This window comes from Ranitomeya variabilis, chromosome 3, assembly GCF_051348905.1.
Source record: "Ranitomeya variabilis isolate aRanVar5 chromosome 3, aRanVar5.hap1, whole genome shotgun sequence".
Lineage (NCBI taxonomy): Eukaryota > Metazoa > Chordata > Amphibia > Anura > Dendrobatidae > Ranitomeya > Ranitomeya variabilis.
The window spans coordinates 160,459,024-160,480,043 of NC_135234.1; the positions used below are offsets into that span (position 1 = coordinate 160,459,024).

The 21,020-nt window shown below is 41.6% G+C and overlaps 1 protein-coding gene across 1 annotated transcript in view; it reads right to left on the reverse strand.

Moving 5' to 3' along the window:
• Window positions 1–21,020, reverse strand: part of OTC (ornithine transcarbamylase) — an 87,552-nt gene that overhangs the window by 29,428 nt on the left and 37,104 nt on the right. Inside the window, exons 4-8 of the mRNA XM_077299471.1 lie at window positions 18,331–18,418; window positions 15,014–15,167; window positions 12,093–12,215; window positions 9,330–9,383; window positions 8,913–9,062 (exon numbers count right to left, since the gene is read on the reverse strand). Of these exons, the coding sequence (XP_077155586.1) occupies window positions 8,913–9,062; window positions 9,330–9,383; window positions 12,093–12,215; window positions 15,014–15,167; window positions 18,331–18,418 (569 nt within the window). The remainder of the gene's footprint in view (window positions 1–8,912; window positions 9,063–9,329; window positions 9,384–12,092; window positions 12,216–15,013; window positions 15,168–18,330; window positions 18,419–21,020) is intronic.

A 21,020-nucleotide genomic window follows, 5' to 3' on the forward strand; every position in this document is an offset into this window, starting at 1 on the left:
AAATTACTTTAGGACTCTGGCATTAACTCATAATACCAGAGTGGCAATTCCTGATCAACAAGAGCTTTCCAGACACAGTAACGAAACTGCAGCTGTGAACTGGAACCAAAATACAAAAACAAAACATGGACGAATGTCCAACTTATCTAGTAGATGTCTGGGAGCAGGAACAAGCACAGAGAGGCTTCTGATTACATTGTTGACCGGCAAGCATCTAACAGAGAAGCCAGGTTATATAGCGACACCCAGATCTAATCAGAACAGGTGAACAGGGAAGATGATGTCACAAGTTCAATTCCACCAGTAGCCACCGGGGGAGCCCAGAATCCAAATTCACAACAGGACGCCATGTTGCGTTTGGAGAGCCCCTGATGTGCCTAAACATTGAAACCCCCCCACAAGTGACACCATTTTGGGAAGTAGACCCCCTAAGTAACTTATCTAGATGTGTGGTGAGCACTTTGACCCATTAAGTGATTCACAGAAGTTTATAATGCAGAGCCGTAAAAATAAAAAATCATATTTTTTCACAAAAATGATCTTTTCGCCCCCAATTTTTTATTTTCCCAAGGGTAAGAGAAAAAATTGGACCCCAAAAGTTGTTGTACAATTTGTCCTGAGTACGCTGATACCCCATATGTGGGGGTAAACCACTGTTTGGGCGCATGGGAAAGCTCGGAAGGGAAGGAGCGCCGTTTGACTTTTCAATGCAAAATTGACAGGAATTGAGATGGGACGCCATGTTGCATTTGGAGAGCCACTGATGTGCCTATACATTGAAACCCCCCACAAGTGACACCACTTTGGAAAGTAGACCCCTAAGGAACTCATTTAGATGTGTTGTGGGAGCTTTGAACCCCCAAGTGTTTCACTGCAGTTTATAACGCAGAGCCGTGAAAATAAAAATTCTTTTTTTTTCCACAAAAATTATATTTTAGCCCCCAGTTTTGTATTTTTACAAGGGTAACAGTTGAAATTGGACCCCAAAAGTTGTTGTCCAATTTATCCTGAGTACGCTGATACCCCATATGTGGGGGGGAACCACCGTTTGAACGCATGGCAGAGCTCGGAAGTGAAGGAGCGTCATTTGGAATGCAGACTTAGATGGATTGGTCTGCAGGCGTCACATTGCGTTTGCAGAGCCCCTAATATACCTAAACAGTAGAAACCCCCCACAAATGACCCATATTGGAAACTAGACCCCCCAAGGAACTTATCTAGATGTGTTGTGAGAACTTTGAACCCCCAAGTGTTTCACTACAGTTTATAACGCAGAGCCGTGAAAATAAAAAATCCTTTTTTTTCCACAAAAATTATTTTCTAGCCCCCAGTTTTGTATTTTCCCAAGGGTAACAGGAGAAATTGGACCCTAAAAGTTGTTGTCCAATGTGTCCTGAGTATGCTGATACCCCATATGTTGGGGTAAACCCCTGTTTGGGCGCACGGGAGAGCTCGGAAGGGAAGGAGCACTGTTTTACTTTTTCAACGCAAAATTGGCTGGAATTGAGATCGGATGCCATGTCGCGTTTGGAGAGCCCCTGATGTGCCTAAACAGTGGAAACCCCCCAATTATAACTGAAACCCTAATCCAAACACATCCCTAACCCTGATCCCAACGGTAACCCTAATCCCAACCCTATTCCCAACCGTAAATGTAATCCTAACCCTAACTTTAGCCCCAACCCTAACCCTAACTTTAGCCCCAACCCTAACTGTAGCCTTAACCCTAGCCCCAACCCTAACCCTAGCCCTATCCCCAACCCTAACCCTAGCCCTAACCCTAGCCCTAACCCTAGCCCTAACCCTAGCCCTAACCCTAACCATAGCCCTAACCCTAGCGGGAAAGTAGAAATAAATAGATTTTTAATTTTTTTAATTTTTCGCTAACTAAGGGGGTGATCAAGGGGGGTTTGATTTACTTTTATAGTGGGTTTTTTAGCGGATTTTTATGATTGGCAGCCGTCACACACTGAAAGACGCTTTTTATTGCAAAAAATTTTTTTGCGTTACCAAATTTTGAGAGCTATAATTTTTCCATATTTTGGTCCACAGAGTCATGTGAGGTCTTGTTTTTTGCAGGATGAGTTGACGTTTTTATTGGTAACATTTTCGGGCACATGACATTTTTTGATCGCTTTTTATTCCGATTTTTGTGAGGCAGAATGACCAAAAACCAGCTATTCATGATTTTCTTTTGGGGGAGGCGTTTATACCGTTCTGCGTTTGGTAAAATGGATAAAGCAGTTTTATTCCTCGTGTCAGTACGATTACAGCGATACCTCATTTATATCATTTTTTAATGTTTTGGCGCTTTTATACGATAAAAACTATTTTATAGAAAAAATAATTATTTTTGCATCGCTTTATTCTGAGGACTATAACTTTTTTCCTTTTTCTTTGATGATGCTGTATGGTGGCTCGTTTTTTGCCGAAAAAGATGACGTTTTCAGCGGTACCATGTTTATTTATATCCGTCTTTTTGATCGCGTGTTATTCCACTTTTTGTTTGGCGGTATGATAATAAAGCGTTGGGTTTTTTTTGTGTTGTTCACTGAAGGGGTTAACTAGTGGGACAGTTTTATAGGTCGGGTCGTTATGGACGCGGCGATACTAAATATGTGTACTTTTATTGTTTTTTTTTTATTTAGATAAAGAAATGTATTTATAAGAACAATATATTTTGGGGGGAATTTTTTTTATTTTTTTACACATGTGAATATATATTTTTTTACACTATAACATTGCCCCGGGGGGGGAGGGCATCATGTTATAGTGTAAGATCGCTGATCTGACAGTTTGCACAGCACTCTGTCAGATCGGCGATCTGACATGCACAGCTCCTCCAGGCTTCCCGGCGCCTGCTCTGAGCAGGCGCTGTGAAGCCACCTCCCTGCAGGACCCGGATGTCGCGGCCATTTTGGATCCAGGCCTGCTGCAGGGAGGAGGAGGTAAGAGACCCTTGGAGCAATGCTCCGGGGGCCTCAGGGAAGCACGCAGGGAGCCCCCTCCCTGCGCGATGCTTCCCTATACCGCCGGAACACTGCGATCATGTTTGATCGAGGTGTGCTGGGAGTTAATGTGCCGGGGGCGGTCCGTGACCGCTCCTGGCACATAGTGCCGGATGTCAGCTGCGATAGTCAGCTGACACCCGGCCGCGATCGGCCGCGCTCCCCCCGTGAGCAAGGCCGATTGCATATGACGTACTATCCCGTCGGTGGTCATACGGGCCCACCCCACCTCGACGGGATAGTACGTTTAATGTCAGAAAGGGGTTAAAAAAAGCTAGTGGTTTCCTTATTGTTAAATAGAGTTAAATAAACAGTAAAAAAGACAACACAAACATGCAGGAAATATGCTAAAAAAACTAAGAAAAATGCTCAAAACTGTCAAAAAAGTGCTGAGGAAACAAACAAAAACAATATTAACCCCTTAACGACCGCCGATACGCCTTTTAACGGCGGACGCTAAGGGTACTTAAACCACAGCGCCGTTAATTAACGGCGCTGTGGAAAAAGTGAATAGCGCCCCCCAGAGTCGGATTTTCTCTGGGGTCTCGGTTGCCAGGGGTAGCCGAGACCCCAGAGAACATGATTCGGGGTTTTTTTACCGACCCCCGAGTTGCGATCGCCGGTAATTAACCGTTTACCGGCGGTCGCAAAAAAAACCCAAAAAATTTCCCATTTAATTTCTCTGTCCTCCGATGTGATCGCACATCAGAGGACAGAGAAATGGGGTCCCCGATCGCCCCCCCGATACTCACCTGTCTCCCCCGGTGCTCATCGTGGCTCCCAATGGGTGCCGCCATCTTCTTCCGGCAAAAAAATGGCGGGCGCATGCGCAGTGCACCCGCCAGCCGGCACCCTGGAGATCTTTGGGGTCTCGGCTGCCGGGGGTAGCCGAGACCCCAAAGAACATGATCGGGGTCGGTTTTTGCCGACCCCTGTTTTGCGATCGCCGGTAGTTAACTGTTTACCGGCGACCGCAAAAAAAAAAAAAAGCGATGTGTAATTCTCTGTCCTCTGATGTGATCGCACATCAGAGGACAGAGAAATAAGGGGATTCGGGGACCCTATCATACTTACCGATGTCCCTGGGTCCTCCTGTGTCCTCTTCTGGCCGCCGGCTTCTTCCTTCGGTAAGAAAATGGCGGGCGCATGCGCAGTGCGCCCGCCATGATCTGCCGGCCGGCAGCTAGAGGAGTTGGGGCTAAATTTAGGGTTAAGGTTAGGGCTAGGGTTAGGGCTAGGGTTAGGGGTAGGGTTAGGGGTAGGGTTAGGGCTAGGGTTAGGGTTGGGGCTAAATTTAGGGTTAGGGTTGGGGCTAAATTTAGGGTTAGGGTTGGGGCTAAATTTAGGGTTAGGGCTAGGGCTAGGGTTGGGGCTAAAGTTAGGGCTGGAGTTAGAGTTGGGGCTAAATTTAGGGTTAGGGTTGGGGCTAAAGTTAGGGTTAGGGTTGGGGCTAAAGTTAGGACTAGGGTTGCGGCTAAAGTTAGGGTTAGAGTTGGGATTAGGGTTTGGATTAGGGTTGGCATTAGGGTTACGTTTGGGATTAGGGTTAAGGTTAGGGTTGGGATTAGGGGTGTATTGGGATTAGGGTTAGGTTTGAGGTTAGGGTTGAGATTAGGATTAGGGGTGTGTTGGATTTAGGGTTCTGATTAGGGTTATGGTTGTTTTGGGGTTAGGGTTGCGATTATCCTTAGGGTTGTGATTAGGATTATGGATCGGGTTGGCATTAGGGTTAGGCCTCTTTCACACTTCAGTCTTTTGGCGTCAGTCTGAAACCACCATTTTCGTCAAATAGCGGATCCGCCCAAAAACTTTTTTTCCCATAGACATGCATTAGCGGCGGATTGTGGCGGATGGTCGTCCGTTCCATCCGCCATGCGACGGATCCGTCGAGATTTGGCGGACGTCATCTAGACATTGACGGCCATTGTAACGTTTTTTGTCTGCGCCGAAATGGCGGTTCGCGACGGATCCGTCGCGTCCATCATTCCATAGAATGGCCGTCTATGGGCGACGGATCCGTCGTTACCGTCATTTCGGCGGATCCGTCGCCCCAATCCGCTTTTTCAATTGCGCATGCTCCAAAAAGTAGATACTTTTCCCAGACAACCCCCAAGTAACGGATCCGTCAAAAAAACGGATCCGTTAGAACCGTTTTCTCAACAACTGTGACGGATCCGTCGATCCGTCACTATGTTGAAGCTGACTGACGCCAAACAACTGAAGTGTGAAAGAAGCCTTAGGGGATTGTTGGGGTTAAGGTTGGAGTTAGATTTGGGGGGTTTCCACTGTTTAGGTACATCAGGGGGTCTCCAAACGCGACATGGCGCCACCATTGATTCCAGCCAATTTTGCTCTCAAAAAGTCAAATGGTGCTCCCTCCCTTCCGAGCTCTGCCGTGCACCCAAACAGTGGTTTACCCCCACATATGGGGCATCAGCGTACTCGGGATAAATTGGACAACAACTTTTGGGGTCCAATTTCTCCTGTTACCCTTGAGAAAATAAAAAATTGCAGGCTAAAAAATCATTTTTGAGGGAAAAAAAAAAGGATTTTTTATTTTCACGGCTCTACTATATAAATTTCTGTGAAGCAGTTGGGCATTCAAAGTTCTCACCACACATCTAGATAAGTTCCTTAAGGGGTCTAGTTTCCAAAATGGGGTCACTAGTGGGGGGTTTCCACTGTTTAGGCACATCAGGGGCTCTCCAAACGCGACATGGCGTCCGATCTCAATTCCAGCCAATTCTACATTGAAAAAGTAAAAAGGCACTCCTTCTCTTCCAAGCTCTGCGGTGCGCCCAAGCAGTGGTTTACCCCCACATATGGGGTATCAACATACTCAGGAGAAATTGCACAACAACTTTTGTGGTCTAATTTCTCCTGTTACCCTTGTGAAAATAAGAATTTGTGGGCGAAAAGATCATTTTTATGTAAATAAATGCGATTTTTTATTTTCACGGCTTTACTTTATAAACTTCTGTGAAGCACTTGGGGGTTCAAAGTGCTCACCACACATCTTGATAAGTTCCTTAAGGGGTCTGGTTTCCAAAATGGTGTCACTTGAGGGGGGTTTCCACTGTTTAGGCACATCAGGGGCTCTCTAAACGTGACATGGCATCCGATCTCAATTCCAGCCAATTCTGCATTGAAAAAGTCAAACGGCGCTCCTTCTCTTCCAAGCTTTGCGGTGCACCCAAACAGTGGTTTACCCCCACATATGGAGTATTGGCGTATTCAGGAGAAATTGCACAACAACATTTATAGTTAAATTTCTGTTTTTACATTGTGAAAATAAAAAAAATGGTTCTGAAATAAAATGTTTGCAAAAAAAAGTTAAATGTTAATTTTTGCCTTCCACATTGTTTCAGGCTCCTGTGAAGCACGTAAAGGGTTAATAAACTTCTTGAATGTGGTTTTGAGCACCTTGAGGGGTGCAGTTTTTAGAATGGTGTCACACTTGGTTATTTTCTATCATATAGACCCCTCAAAATGACTTCAAATGTGATGTGGTTCCTAAAAAAAAATGGTGTTGTAAAAATGAGAAATTGCTGGTCAACTTTTAACCCTTATAACTCCCTAACAAAAAAAAATTTTGTATCCAAAATTGTGCTGATGTAAAGTAGACATGTGGGAAATGTTATTTATTAACTACTTTTTGTGACATATCTCTCTGATTTAAGGGCATAAAAATACAAAATTTGAAAATTGCAAAATTTTAACATTTTTTGCCATATTTCTGTTTTTTTCATAAATAACCGCAAGAAATATCGAAGAAATGTTACCCATAACATGAAGTACAATATGTCTCGAAAAAACATTCTCAGAATCAGCAGTATCCGTTGAAGCTTTCCAGAGTTATAACCTCATAAAGTGACAGTGGTCAGAATTGTAAAAATTGGCCTGGTCATTAAGTACCAAATTGGCTCTGTCACTAAGGGGATAAAAAAGACACTTCTGGAAACAAAGCGAGTATTTCTTTAACCTTCTTCCTTTTAAAAATCTCCACAGGTTCAACCGCCTGAAAAGGATGTCATGTCCACATACCCTTAGCCTTATCCCCTTGGCCGTAGGGGAGAAGATTTCCTCCAACAACTAGTCAAGGATGGAACTTGATCAGCAGGAGAATAATCTTTGTTTTTTCTGCATAATTTCTAGACTATTTCAAAATGATGCTAAAAATGATACTGACTAAGGCTTCATTCAGACATCCGTTTCTCACTGACGTGTTCTATACATGTTTTTCATGGATGGAAACCAAAGCCATTAAAATCTATTAAATGTTCAGATATTTTTATGCGGACCGTGTGCCTGCAAAAAATTCATGGAGACATGTTTATTTATGATCTGAGTCTTAGATCAAAATTATACATTCAAGTCTATGAGTCACTAATCGTCCACAGATGCCATCAGTGTGCTGTCCGTGTGATCTCTATGATTGAAGAAGTGGTCCAAAGCTAAAATTTGTTTTAATCCTAAATCTCTATCTATTTAATGTCATAATCTATTTTTTCCAATATACTTTAATTAAAAAGTCTATGAAGTTCCCTCACTACCTAACAATATGCACATACAGTGCGCTCTCTTGCAGGCTGGTCTCTTCTAATAAGAGCCGGCGAGAGAGCGCATTGTCACTGTGCACTGAGAAGAATATTGCATATTGACAAGCATCCATTAGAAGTGACTGCAGCATCTGCCCCCTGATGACAATTCATTTCTGTATCCCAGCATGCACTGGGTTTCTCAAAGCGTCATCACACAGGAAGTAGTAAAATAAATAAAGCAATTAAACAACGTAGTGAGGGAACTATAGGGACTTTTTACTTAAAGTATATTAAAAAAAGACTAAATTATGACATTAAAAATGGTTAACGATTTAGGATTAAAATAACTGTTAGTTTCTGACTGCCCCTTCAACATTGCAATGCATAGGAGAAGCTTTGTAATTTGTGCATTTATTTCTCATCAATGAAAATAACTGATGACACTTTGATGGCAAAATTTAACACATTGAGGTGACGGGATCAGATCCAAAACAGTAATGAATAATGGTCCTTTTTTTCACATATAAGAAAAATCATGGTCATCTGAATGTGACCTAACCGACTGTAAGGTGATCTATATGTTATGTTCAATTTAATCATGCATTTCTAGATTTTGTGTCCCTTTTAAGTTTAGAAATTCAGATTTGCATCTCTTATTTATACAAGCAAAGGGTATTTTGCAAAAATTGTCAAGATTAGGGTTGAGCGAAACGGATCGGTCATTTTCATAAGTCGCCGACTTTTGGCAAAGTCGGCGTCTCATGAAACCCGAACCGATCCCAGCGTGGGGTCGGCCATGCGGTACGCGATCTTGGCGCCAAAGTCGCGTTTTGAATGACGCCTTCCCCGCCATTTTTTCAGCCAATTAATTGTGGGCAGCGTGATGACATAGGTTCCGGCCCGGTTTCTGCGGCGTCATAGAGCCATATTACCGTTTGGGCTGCAGTGATTTCCGGAGTCAAATACAATATATGCACGGAGGGAGGGAGGGAGGGAGAGAGGGAGAGGGAGAGAGAGAGAGAGAGAGAGAGATATATATATATATATATATATATATATATATATATATATATATATATATATATATAAATGCACATTGACTTGCATTGGGTTTCGTGTTCCGGGACCGGAACCCGACTTTACAGTAGAATCGGCCGATTTCACACGATCCGACTTTTGAGAAGGTCGGGTTTCACAAAACCCAACTCGATCCTAAAAAAGCAAAAGTCGCTCAACCCTAGTCAAGATTCATTCAGTAATTAACCGACATGGAAAAGTGCGAAGTCTACAGCCAAAATGTAATGTCTACAGAATTCAGTGTACACATTTTGTCGTACAAATACCAACACAATCCTTCATGTACCTGCATTGTGATCTGGTAACCTGTGAAATCCTGCAGCCGCTTCTTCTTCTCCTCTTCTTGTCCCATGCTCACCCACGTGTCTGTAACCAGCACATTGGCTCCACTGGCAGCTTCTAGGGGATCGTTTGTCATAAGCAGCTTGGTTCCAGACTAGAAGACAGAAATATGTGCACATCAGACAACTTTCTATATATTACAGAACAGTGCTGATCTCAGCAACAACATATCACCATAACAACAACAATAATATCAACACCATAATAATTGATATTTTGATTCAGTTAATTGGGTACAATCTAGAAATCTTACACACATGGTCCAGCTTCACTGCAGTTGGTGCCACTTTTTTTTGCCTATATTGGCAATATCATATACCAACTATGTCCACATCAGTTGTGATAAAACAAAAACTTTTACCTCTTTTGAAAACTGCTTAGCAGCCGCAGTGACCGCTGGATTTGGTTCATATCCCTGAAACAAAAAATAAGATGATTGTTAAAAAAAATAAAAATGTACCGTATGTATATATTGCATATCATTATTTTATTGAAGAAATACATGCATGAAATGAGGAAGGGGTTCTCTTTTTATAGGAATTAATTAGAGATTAACTTGGAGCTGCAAGAATATTGAAACCTTTATGCTAGGTTTCTCAACCCCAGAAATGTTGCTGTAGGATTTCTCTCTGCCAAATATCATTATCCAAACACCTTCTAGGGGTCAAGTTTAGAGTGGATGCCAATCAAATGGCAGGACCTGGTCTATAAGCCGAATCAGTGATCGGTGACTGCTGGACAGAAGACCTGAGGATCGCCTCCTACCTCCCACCATCCGCGGCTCTTGTTTTGATTAGCTGGCCTGATGTGATGTCACCATCGTCGTGTGAGGACGTCAAAAGAAAAGCGCCATGAATCCCATCAGATAGTAGTAGGCAGTTCTCAATGCTCCCATCCAGTAACTACATATCACTCTTGGATCTGGTCCTGCAAATCGAATTGCACCATCTCTAGTCATGGCTGTAATGGCCGTAAAGCACAAACAACGATCACATCGCAATGCTCGGAATGGCCGTCGGCTATCCTGACCCGAGCCTGACGGATTCATAGAAATACATGCTGTCACGCTCAGGTCAGAAGAGCTACCGGCCAATCCGAGTATTGCAATGGGATTGTAATCTGTCTGACTACAACCATAGATTAAAGGGTTATTCTCAAGTTCTGGGTAAGATATTAACATGCAACTTTACAATGTACTTCTTATTAAAAACTCACTCTAATCTGAAGAACACTGGAACTTTTAATTCTATTGTTTGCTGCTCAATGACTAAGTTAGTGGCCACCTGCAGTCTACCAGCAATGGCTCGTCTCCTAGGCAAGAATGCCAGAAAGGCTTGCACTGAAAATATTTTACTGCAAACGATAATATATACAAAATGATTTCAACATAATTCATCCAATATATTCACCCATATCAGAACTTGGGTAGAACTTTATTATCTATTGTCCATATTGCCGAAAAACAGCACTGTAATGAAACTTTCTCAGTCTCCATAGGATATAGCATTCACAGAGACAGCGGTCGCATGCACGATGGATTGTAAAGTTCTACCTAAGGACAGCCTGATATGGCTAAATATATTGGATGAATTATGCTAAATACATTTTGTATATATTATCATCTACAGTAAAATATTTTAAAGAGAGCCCCTCAGCACGATTTTGTAATACTGATGAGATTGCTACATTTGGTGAAGAAATCTGCTTTGTTGTTCTTTTCCAATATATATTTTAATTTTTCTGCTAATTAGACTTGGGTCCACATGAGTTGACCCGTTCCCTGCCTGTTTGTGATTCCTGGCCCCTCCGTCTTTGCATTGCAAAATAGTGCTGACAGGTTATTGTTAAGTGCAAACCTCCCTGGGATGTGCAGTTTTTCAAAATATTTGATTACGGGTCCAGGAATAGTTGGTTTATGCATAATACTTTTTCTCAGTCATTATTTTCTTTTTCATTAAGATGAATATGAATATTGCTATGCAAGGAGTGCAGCGTTTACAAACTTTTTCTAACAGAGGTTATAAGTAATGATGAGCCAGTGTGCTCGTTACTCGGGTTTTCCGAGCATGCTCAGGTGTTCTCCGAGTATTTTGGATGTGCTCGTATATTATATTTGAGTCTTCACAGCTGCATGATTTGTGGCTGCTAGACAGCCTGAATACATATGGTGATTCCCTAACAAGCAGGCAATCCCTGTATGTGTTCAGGTTGTCTAACAGCCACAAATCATGCAGCTGCGGCGACTCAAACATAATTTCCGAGCACACCCAAAATACTCAGAGAACACCTGAGCATGCTCGGAAATGTTGAGTAACGAGCATACTCGCTCATCACTACTTGTAAGCACTACTTTGAAGCTGGCCAAATCGTTGAGATCAGCCAGCTTCAGTGCTCCTGCTCTTCTCCGATGGTGAAGAAGAAAAGCTGCTGCTTCTTGCAACATCAGAGAGAATAAAGTGTGGGCTAACGGGGAAATGATGGCAGCTGTCTGAATGGTGGATCAATTAGGAGCGCACTGTCCCTAGCAAGTTGGAAGTCGGGAGGCTGGGGTGCGGTGAACAAAAGGTAACTAGAATAAAGCTTTTCAATCCGATGTGAACAAGTCAAACATGACCCTCTAAGAGTATTCTTGCAGCTCTCTTGTCATCTTCCCAACCGCTATAAATCTTGTGTGATACTGACATTGTACTTAACAAATATGCTAGCCTGACAACAACATATTTTGGGAGATTAATCGATATCTTAAAAAAAAAGGAAAGAAAACAAATGTAAGAGAAGACAAAAAAAGTGAAAATTGCTGAAAGTTTCACAAAATTTTAGAGCAGCTCACTAGACACATTATTCTTTACTTATGGCTGGTGTACTGCATGTCAACACCTTGTGCAAAAATTCTACATATGCCGTTAATAAATTTGGCAGATTTTATGATTAGTCACTCTCCGTTTTCAAACACTTTCAAAACTATCACAGAAGGTGCAAAACTTGTCTATAACATAATAGAATTGGTGTTAGGCAGATAAATCTTCTCTTTTATGGAGTTAATAAATTGTCATTTTCTATAATTATTGGACAGCACTACCACAGCCATATTTTGACTTTACAATGAAGATATTATCACACTTGCCTTCGGTGTTGCAATGTGAAGATTCATTCCAAATTTTGCAGCGCTCAGCATGAATGAATGGAGGACATTATTACCATCACCAATCCAGGAAATTGTTAGTCCTTTGAGGCAGCCATAATGTTCCTGTGTAAGAGATCATTAGTGGGATCATTTCTCTCTATAGAACACGATTACTATTATATATTAGCTAACAATTAGCTACTTTATTCTGGAAGAAACGCGATTGCAGGAGCACAAACAAACCCCTTTTATAGACAATATTCATTCCAACACCCATCATGTGTGAACCTATCTTCTAAAAAATGTATCCTAAAAGGAACTTCCATACCTTTTGAGAATAAGTGGGCCACATATGCTTGTTTCCTTTTTTTAAAGCTCTGTTTAAAGTGGCTGATGAAAGGGAAACATAAAATTACATGGCATCCATGCAGATGAATGTCCATCCATGTAACGCAAGGATAGATTGAGTCTGCTAGAATTCGGGCCCTCATATAAAGTGTCTCTCTGTTCTGCTTATCAGATCAAATGAGGGGCCACTCTATAAAGTTCAAATACCATAATGGGGCACTTTCCTGCACGCAACCTCCGATCCTCACAAGATCTCCTTCTCTACTCTCCTCTTATCTCCTCTTCCCACAATCGCATACAAGATTTCTCTTGCGCATCCCCCCTACTCTGGAACGCTCTACCACAACATATCAGACTCTCACCTACCATCGAAACCTTCAAAAAGAACCTGAAGACCTACCTCTTCCGGCAAGCCTACAACCTGCAGTAACCACCGATCGACCAAATCGCTGCACGACCAGCTCTATCCTCACCTACTGTATCCTCACCCATCCCTTGTAGATTGTGAGCCCTCGCGGGCAGGGTCCTCTCTCCTCCTGTACCAGTTGTGACTTGTATTGTTCAAGATTATTATACTTGTTTTTATTATGTATACCCTTCCTCCCTGTCTGTGAGTCCCAGGCTCCTCTGCCTGCCTCTGGTGTATGAATGACCTGCCTCATCTGTTTGAAATCTCAGCAGTGATCTGTCATTCAAAAACCAAATGCAGACAGACGGGTTTGTGGAATCACAAATGGGGAGGAGAAGACCCAGAGCACAGTCCAACCAAAAATGCACCAAAATCTAATTAACAGAAAACTTCAAATGGTGATTAAAGAAGAACCGCAAAGCTAATTTCTTCATCAAAACTATCAATGTAATTGTATGTAAGTAGTATTACAGCACCATTACAGCCATGTCTTTTTGACAAAGGTTAAACGTGAAGACATTTTTCTTAATTTAATACTGAATGTATATTGCAGTATGAATGTAGCTTTTCACACAGAACAAAATAAAAACAAATAAAAATATGTCCACACCTTTTTCCACTTAAAGGTATACCATATTTTTCACAGGAAGAGATTTATTGAAAAACAGACAAGCAGATTTATAAAAAAAACCTTATTTTACATTCACTGTAAAGTCAGAATGCTTTTCTCAATGGTGATTCAATATATTTAAGGAGGTGTGAAGGAACAAATCGATTTTGCTTTGATGATCTATGTTTAGTTTAGTAGCAGTGTGTGAGTGGTCTTGAAGAAAAATGGACAAATAAGATAATAATTATCCTAGTCACTTCCTTTATCTTCACTCCTGTGTCCTCTGGAGGGTTGGTCCAAGACTGACTCTTTCAGGATCATGCAGAAAATGCTGCAGGCTAACAAACTGAGAACATAACTATAGTTGTCTAAACATTTTTTTTCTAAGATTAGTTTTCCTTTAAACCATGTCATATAGGAGGCTGGGTTTGGGAATCACCAATTTAAGGAAGACATAGATTCGCCCATGTATTTTAATGGAGAGAGGATAGTACAAGTCCTGCGAGCTGTAATCAAAGAAGGCTTTAAGAATCTGGTATCTTATCTGGTGCTATCACAGATCCATTAAAGGAGTTGTCCACCTTTTGGGGCCATTTGTTTTTACTTAAATGCTTGTATTCTGAGGTCTGATCCCTTTGACACTCCACGATCTCGAGATTGGGGCTCTGCAGTCCCGTTCTGAATGGAGCGGAGGGGTGCATGCGTAGCCTCCACTCCAATTATTGTCTATGGGACAGTGGAGGGCAGAGATCAGCTCTTCCCACAGACAATGAATGGAGTAGAGGCAACACGTGCACCTATGCATCATTCAGGATGGAACTGGAGAGCGTTGTTTGTGAGCTTCTAGTAAAGGCCCGATCTGGAAATCACAGGGGATCCCAGTGATCGGACCCCTAGCAATCAGTAAGTTAACTTGATTTTTTTTGTGAACAATCCTTTAACGATACATATTAACGGGAACACATCTATGTATGTTTGTCTCAGAAACATACTTTTAATAACCGCTGGTGACTGAGCCACACTGTGCTTGGGCAGTATGCATCACCTGACAGGTTCTATTTAAAAGCAAATGTGCATGTGCAAAAATATCTTTATTGAAATAAGGGTTTGGATCTTTTTCAGTCGGGGTGATTGACTGAAGCCGAGACACAGACGTGCTCCATAATAGATGCTTGTATTTAGAGAATCATTCATCTGCACCATAAAATAACAGTGTGCCTACAGAACAAATCTGTCTAATTTAATGTATGACTTCCAGCAATTTCTACAAATGATATGCAGTTCAAATGAACATTGTTTTTCATTCCTGAGACCCGATCTCCTATAGGACAGAACGTTCAGGGATTGATGTGCTTGCAGTGGTTATTAGTCACAGTATGGAATTGCTTAGCAACGGAGAGAACTGCTACATAACTCCCACTGAGCCCGAGCCTGATTTCTATGCCGTTCACGCTGATAGCACTAACGCTCCGGAGGAATTCCCAGGATTGTGCTCCTCATACCTGACTGACAAGTGTGAATGATTCATTTGTGAAAAGCGGATGTGCAACCAACCTGAATAGTGAGATAGTCGGCTAGGATTTGGATAGGATGATAGTCATCGGACAACCCGTTCACTATTGGAATTGAAGCTTCTTTAGCCAGAAGTTCCAGATCGGATTGGTGATAAACCCGAGCTAGAACAGCATCTGTCATGCCGGATAAAACCCTAGTGCGAGAAAAAATTAATTACTTATGATTCATATTTAATTAAATCACTAAGCACTCGATTATTTTCCTAAGTCTCTCATCTTTAAAGTGAATCGGCATCTATCAACATCATCTTGCCACTTTTGATAATATATTACAGCAGTCAGAGCTTTGTTATTCTGATACAGATCCCAAATACACTGCATACTCAGAGTTTAGAGACATTTTTGTAGTATAGTTGTGATACAAGTGGTAACGTTATAAAATAATGCAAGCCTCGGCCTATCGAGCGCCTTCACTCCGGTGGTTCCCTCAGCTCATGTGATGATGACATGTTGGCCAGTGATGTCCTGCAGCAATCACAAGAATGATGGACAGAACATCACTGCTTCAAGCAGAGGGGTACTCCTGGAGTGGTGGGAATTCAAGGGGTAAGTAATAGGAATTTCTTAATTTTATAACATTCCCTACTCTATCACAACTTTTGAAAAATCCTGTAACACACCTGATAAAATAATCATAAAATTCTGTCTGCCTGCAATCAAGGCAGGGAACGATTCATTTAACAATTTTCGCTTGAATTTTGGAGTAAAAGTTGTTTTTGAGCAAATATTTAGCAACTTTTGGGGGCCAACTCGGTCAACTTTCTTGAAAAGTGAGTGAAGTTTAGTCTTTAGGGCTCGTGGCCAAGCATTGCCAATAAATTCATCATAATTTACACCAGTTCCTGACTAGAGAACATTTCTTGTGGTGGCCCATGGCAGGTGAAAGATGTGCTAACCTCATTGAAAGTAGAGCTGGAAGGACAATAAGCGCAATAGAATCTTATCTGTATTACAATTAATAGAATGTGTGTAATGGTGCTCACCTGGTCGGGTTGTGTGTTCACAACCGCTAACAGGGCCTAGGCTGCTGCAGACCCATGGCAATGAGAACATCAAGGATTGGAATGGCAAATGAGTTAATTCTGTGCTGACGGTGGAAGAGTGATGAGCAATCGCTGTGGTTTGTCCTGATGAAGAAGTGGGACACTTCAAAATGTGTTGACCAATAAACCGCATTCCTAGATTTCTGACTCCTCATCACTCTTCTGCCGGCAGCGCAGATTTAACCCATTTACACTCTAAACCTTGAATTAAATTGAAAAGCCCACACCTGTACAAAATGCCAGTCTTGATGAATTAAGGCTATAGTGTTTTCTTATGGGTTCAATCAATTAGATGCTACAAGTTCCTAAGCTTCATTTGTAGCTGCAGATTTCAAGATTTGGGCCATAAACAAAGGCATCTCGGACACACAAAAAGATACATTATTAAGTTAATTAGCAAAGTATTTTGGTCCTTAATATATTATAGAAACAAAGGCCCGATTCACCAAGACAAGTGATTTTCACATGGGTCTTTATGAGGAGGCATGCTGGAATCAGAAGCTTGTGATTCATTAAGACCGGCATTGTTCAGGTGATAAGGGGAGGTGCCACACTCAGATGCTAATGGATCAAGGGTGTCTGACAAGTGGTGGGCGCCTCTGATTGTGCCTCGCCACAAATCTTACTCTAGTCTGGAACTGGAGTAAGATTTGTATTTTAAGAGCTCCTGAGGTCTCTAACTCTGTTGCATTAACGGCAACCTATCAGTTGATTCTTGATGCCCAAACCACGGACAGGATGAATGAGAGCCTATCTGCACGATTGCAGCCAGACATGTTTTTATCTTAAATGGTAGATTGTTTTAGAAAAAAATAAACTTTAAAGATCTGGCCATGGACAATAGCCAGAGATGAGACTAGTCTGACATATTTTAAAGATCCAATGTAATGCAAAAAGTCGCTTGGCACAATCAGAATGCCGGTAATACAGTAATAAATGGGACACACAACATGGCTGAAAAGGATCTTGTGGTGCTCTACTTAACATAGACAACTGCAATAGTACTTCAAGTAGGAAGATAATCTGTAAAACATAATTTGTAATATCCATAAAAAAATCCATCCTACTCTATTAAATCCATTATGGACATTTAATAAACATGTTATACGGATGGTGAATACCACTTTATTTTCCTACTTAAAGATGCAGTCAGGGACTAAATAAATAGACGAGACAAGTCCAGTGACACCCTCAGCCGCCTTCTCTCCAGGTGATTGACAAGTATCTCCCTATGTACTCACCGAGAGCGGCACCAGGCTAATCTCATCCATTTCTATGGTCCTCGGGTGGATCTTCAAATAATGTGTTCTCTTGAAACACTGGAGCGTTTCAGGAAAAAAAAACTGGCTGCAACTGTGCAGTTCAGCTCTGATTCATGCTGACCATACTTTGGGCAGCACGAATCAAATGATAGGTTCTCTTTAAAGGAGAATTCTGAGCTGGGGAACACCTTTTATGTCTATAATACTTAAGAGGTGGAAAGTAAGCCTTTAAACCCAATTTGATCTGACCACTGAATGTGAGTCTGTTCACATCAAGTACAGGCACTCAGTCCACTCTTCGAGCCGCCAAAGGTTATGCTCACATGTTGCGTGTTTGCTGCATTTTTTTTCTGAGGTCAAAACCATCTCTCTTGCTAGTAAAGAAGCTGCTTACAAAAACAGGTTTGGCTGCGTTTTTATTGTCTCTTGTGCAATGCTGATCAAGTTTAGCACTCCCTCCAAAAAAAACATTATGCAACTTCCTTAGGTTTTTGAACCAAAAACGCAGCAAAATCTGATACCTGCATTTTTTACTGCGTTTTTGCCCTTATTGCTTTCTATGGGTGAAAAAAAAGCTGCAAAAAACGCTGAAAGAAGTGAGATGATGCAGTTTTTACAATTCAGTCAGGGAAAAAAATAATGTGTGTGCATGAGCTACTCCAAATTCACTTATAGAGTTATATATACTTATTGAAATCCAGACCTGATTGATTGCGCAGTTACTTGCTATAATAACCCTACATGTTTGCTGTCACTACAATACAGCCAATAAGTAGTCACAGCTTTATCTATGCTACAAAGACTAATTAAGCATTAAATCATGTATAGTAACTAGATCTTCCTGGTCGTAGTTATTTTATTATTCTGGCATTTTTTTAATTGGGCGCACAGCTCTATAGATAAAACTCTGTACGTAGGTTGGATTAATACAAAAGTGCATTTCTCTCATATAAACAGATATATCTGTAGGGAACAAACAACATGAAAGAGACCTTGCTGTGTCCTTCATGCTTTCATTGACTCCCAAATGAATATCCTGCGTAGTGAGAAAACAAGGATGTCCTCCAAGTAAAGCAAATCCTATAAGTACATGACAGAAATGTAAGTTTATTTCTAAGGCTGGAAATTGTCAGAAAGTATCACAAACATCAGTTATGCACCCCCAAGGCCTGCCATCTGAGAAGTGCTACAAACCTGAGGACAAAAAAGAAAAATCTGCATGAACATAAGCCTGTGCACTGACATGTTGGTTAGACTTATAAGCAAAGTCCCCAAATAATACACTAGCGAAAAAGGGAGCATAGACACCAAAACGTATAAAAAATGTATAGATATTTTATTTTGTTCCCAATATCAAAAATAACAAACAAATAAATACATGACGAAATACATGAAAAATTCCAACATGTAGAGAGGAGGAAAAAACAACCAGTACACCAATGGTAGGACACACATCCACAGTACGACCTGGGTAGATATCAAAGGTCACTGAACTATCAATAATCCTACAATGAGGAATCGTTCCTTAGACTCCATAGCGCCATATTCACATATAAGTCGATATATCCCATATTCATACGTATCAATGAGGCAGAGTGAACTCACCCATAATAAGTCTGGACTCCTGTGTGGCCTAACCACAGCCCCTGATGCGCGTTTCGTGTGATCGCTTTCTCAAAGGGGGAGTGATAAGCGTGTCTCACCTCTACTGCACTATTTATAGGAAACCGGCACACCAGTATGTGTGGCGCATGCGCACCTAAACCCTGCAGAATGTGGCCAGGCCTCTTTATGTTGGTTAGGTTTTTCTGGGGCGTCTGTCACTGTGTGCTGCATATTATAGTGCTGGGCAGCCCGCCTGTTAATACAAGGGGCATCATTAATAGGTTGCATACCAGACACTGTGCACCACACCTATCAGTGTTACTGGCGTCCTATGTGAGTTATATCAACGTGCATTTTTTCTACTAGGCAGCCAACCCCTGCAATGTTTGGTTGGTGTGGGGGTGGCTGTTTTTATTAAGTAGTTTGCACCTGTGCCGCCCCTAGCTTTTATCAGTGGAGGCCTGCTGCATGCTGCTAAGTGTGCATTTGTCATCAGACAGGGTTTTGGGAAGGCCGTATCTTATGGTATGTATTTTTCCTCCCTAGGACAGTACCTGAAACGTGGGTTAATCCCTAGGGGACTTCGTATGCAAATATTCCCATCGTTTGTTGTAGATGAAGATGCTTTTAAAAAAGAATGGGAAAATTTGTAAACAAAATGCTCCCGTGGGTTTATAGAACTTTTATTGAAGCTTGATGAAGGCAAATTGGGGTAGTTAGAGAAAGACATTGATAACATCCAGGTGAAAATCAAAGGTGAATTAACCCCAGATGCTTTGGACAAATTAAATGCGGATTTGGAGAAGGATTTCTCCAAATGGGAACAAGAGATTGGGGCATTTAAAGCAAAAAAATTACAGAGAGACAATCTTGATTATCAAGAGAACAAGGTGTACAGATGGAAGGGAAATCGAACGGGCCGCTGATTCACTGCACAAAGGAGGTCAGGCTCTATATCCTCCTTTACATCAGCTGACGAATCAAGTGTAGCTTCAGAGAATGTTAGAACTATGGATCAGGAAAAAACTAAAAATACGCATTACTTGAGAAGTCGCCAAGTTAATAAGAAGAGGAAACAGAAATCCTCCCCTGAATATGAACGGAAGGCGAAAAATACCAATCTTGAGGTAATTAACCTTTCTTCACACCCCTTGTCTAAAACACAGAGCGATTTACTAAAATTAGTTTTGAACTTCGTGCCACGTAATGGTTTTGATTTCTTCACAGCTCTGAAAGATGTCCACCTATTTTGCCGCAAACTTGTTCTTAAGAAATTACACCACCAGACTGGTCCACAATTAGATACTATTGAGCAACAAACTTTAGTGGATTTGGAAGATTTGCTCAATGAGCAATAACCTGAGAATACTATTCCCCCTTCAATTATGCCAAGGTCAGCGGCGTTCCCTCCCTTGTCTGTCTGCCCACCAGTTGACATATTTTGTAGATTAGTAACTGAGGACCTTAAAAGGATACCCCAAAACATATGTTATGATAATGTTACATCCAGGCAGAGACAAGCCTTAAGAGAATTACGGTAATTGGATACGATGGTAATCAAGCCGGCGGACAAGGGAGGGAATGTCGTGATCTGGCGAGTCGAAAAATACGAAAGAGAAGCTTTTTGACAGCTTAGGAATAAAGACACCTATTGTATGCTATCCAACAATCCTATGCAGGTCTTTCATGCCGAATTGGAATCCATTTTAACGTATGCCTATGAGTCAGGTACTGTCACTAAAAAGGTTTTTGATGCACTTTTGCCCAAATTTCCAAAGGTAGCTACATTTTACCTTTTACCAAAGGTGCACAAGGATGCTGTGAATCCCCCTGGCCGACCTATAGTCTCTGGCATAGAAGGGTTGAGCGAGAACATTTGTAAATTAATTGATTTCCATTTAAAACCTTTGGTAGAAACGCTCCCCTCCTATGTCAGAGACACAACCGATGTACTCACTAAGATTTATGGTGTTACAGTTGACGAGGGGACATTATTAGTCACAATTGATATCGAGTCACTGTACACATCAATTAACCATGCCGACGGACTCAAGGCGGCTCGCTTCTTCCTTGAGGC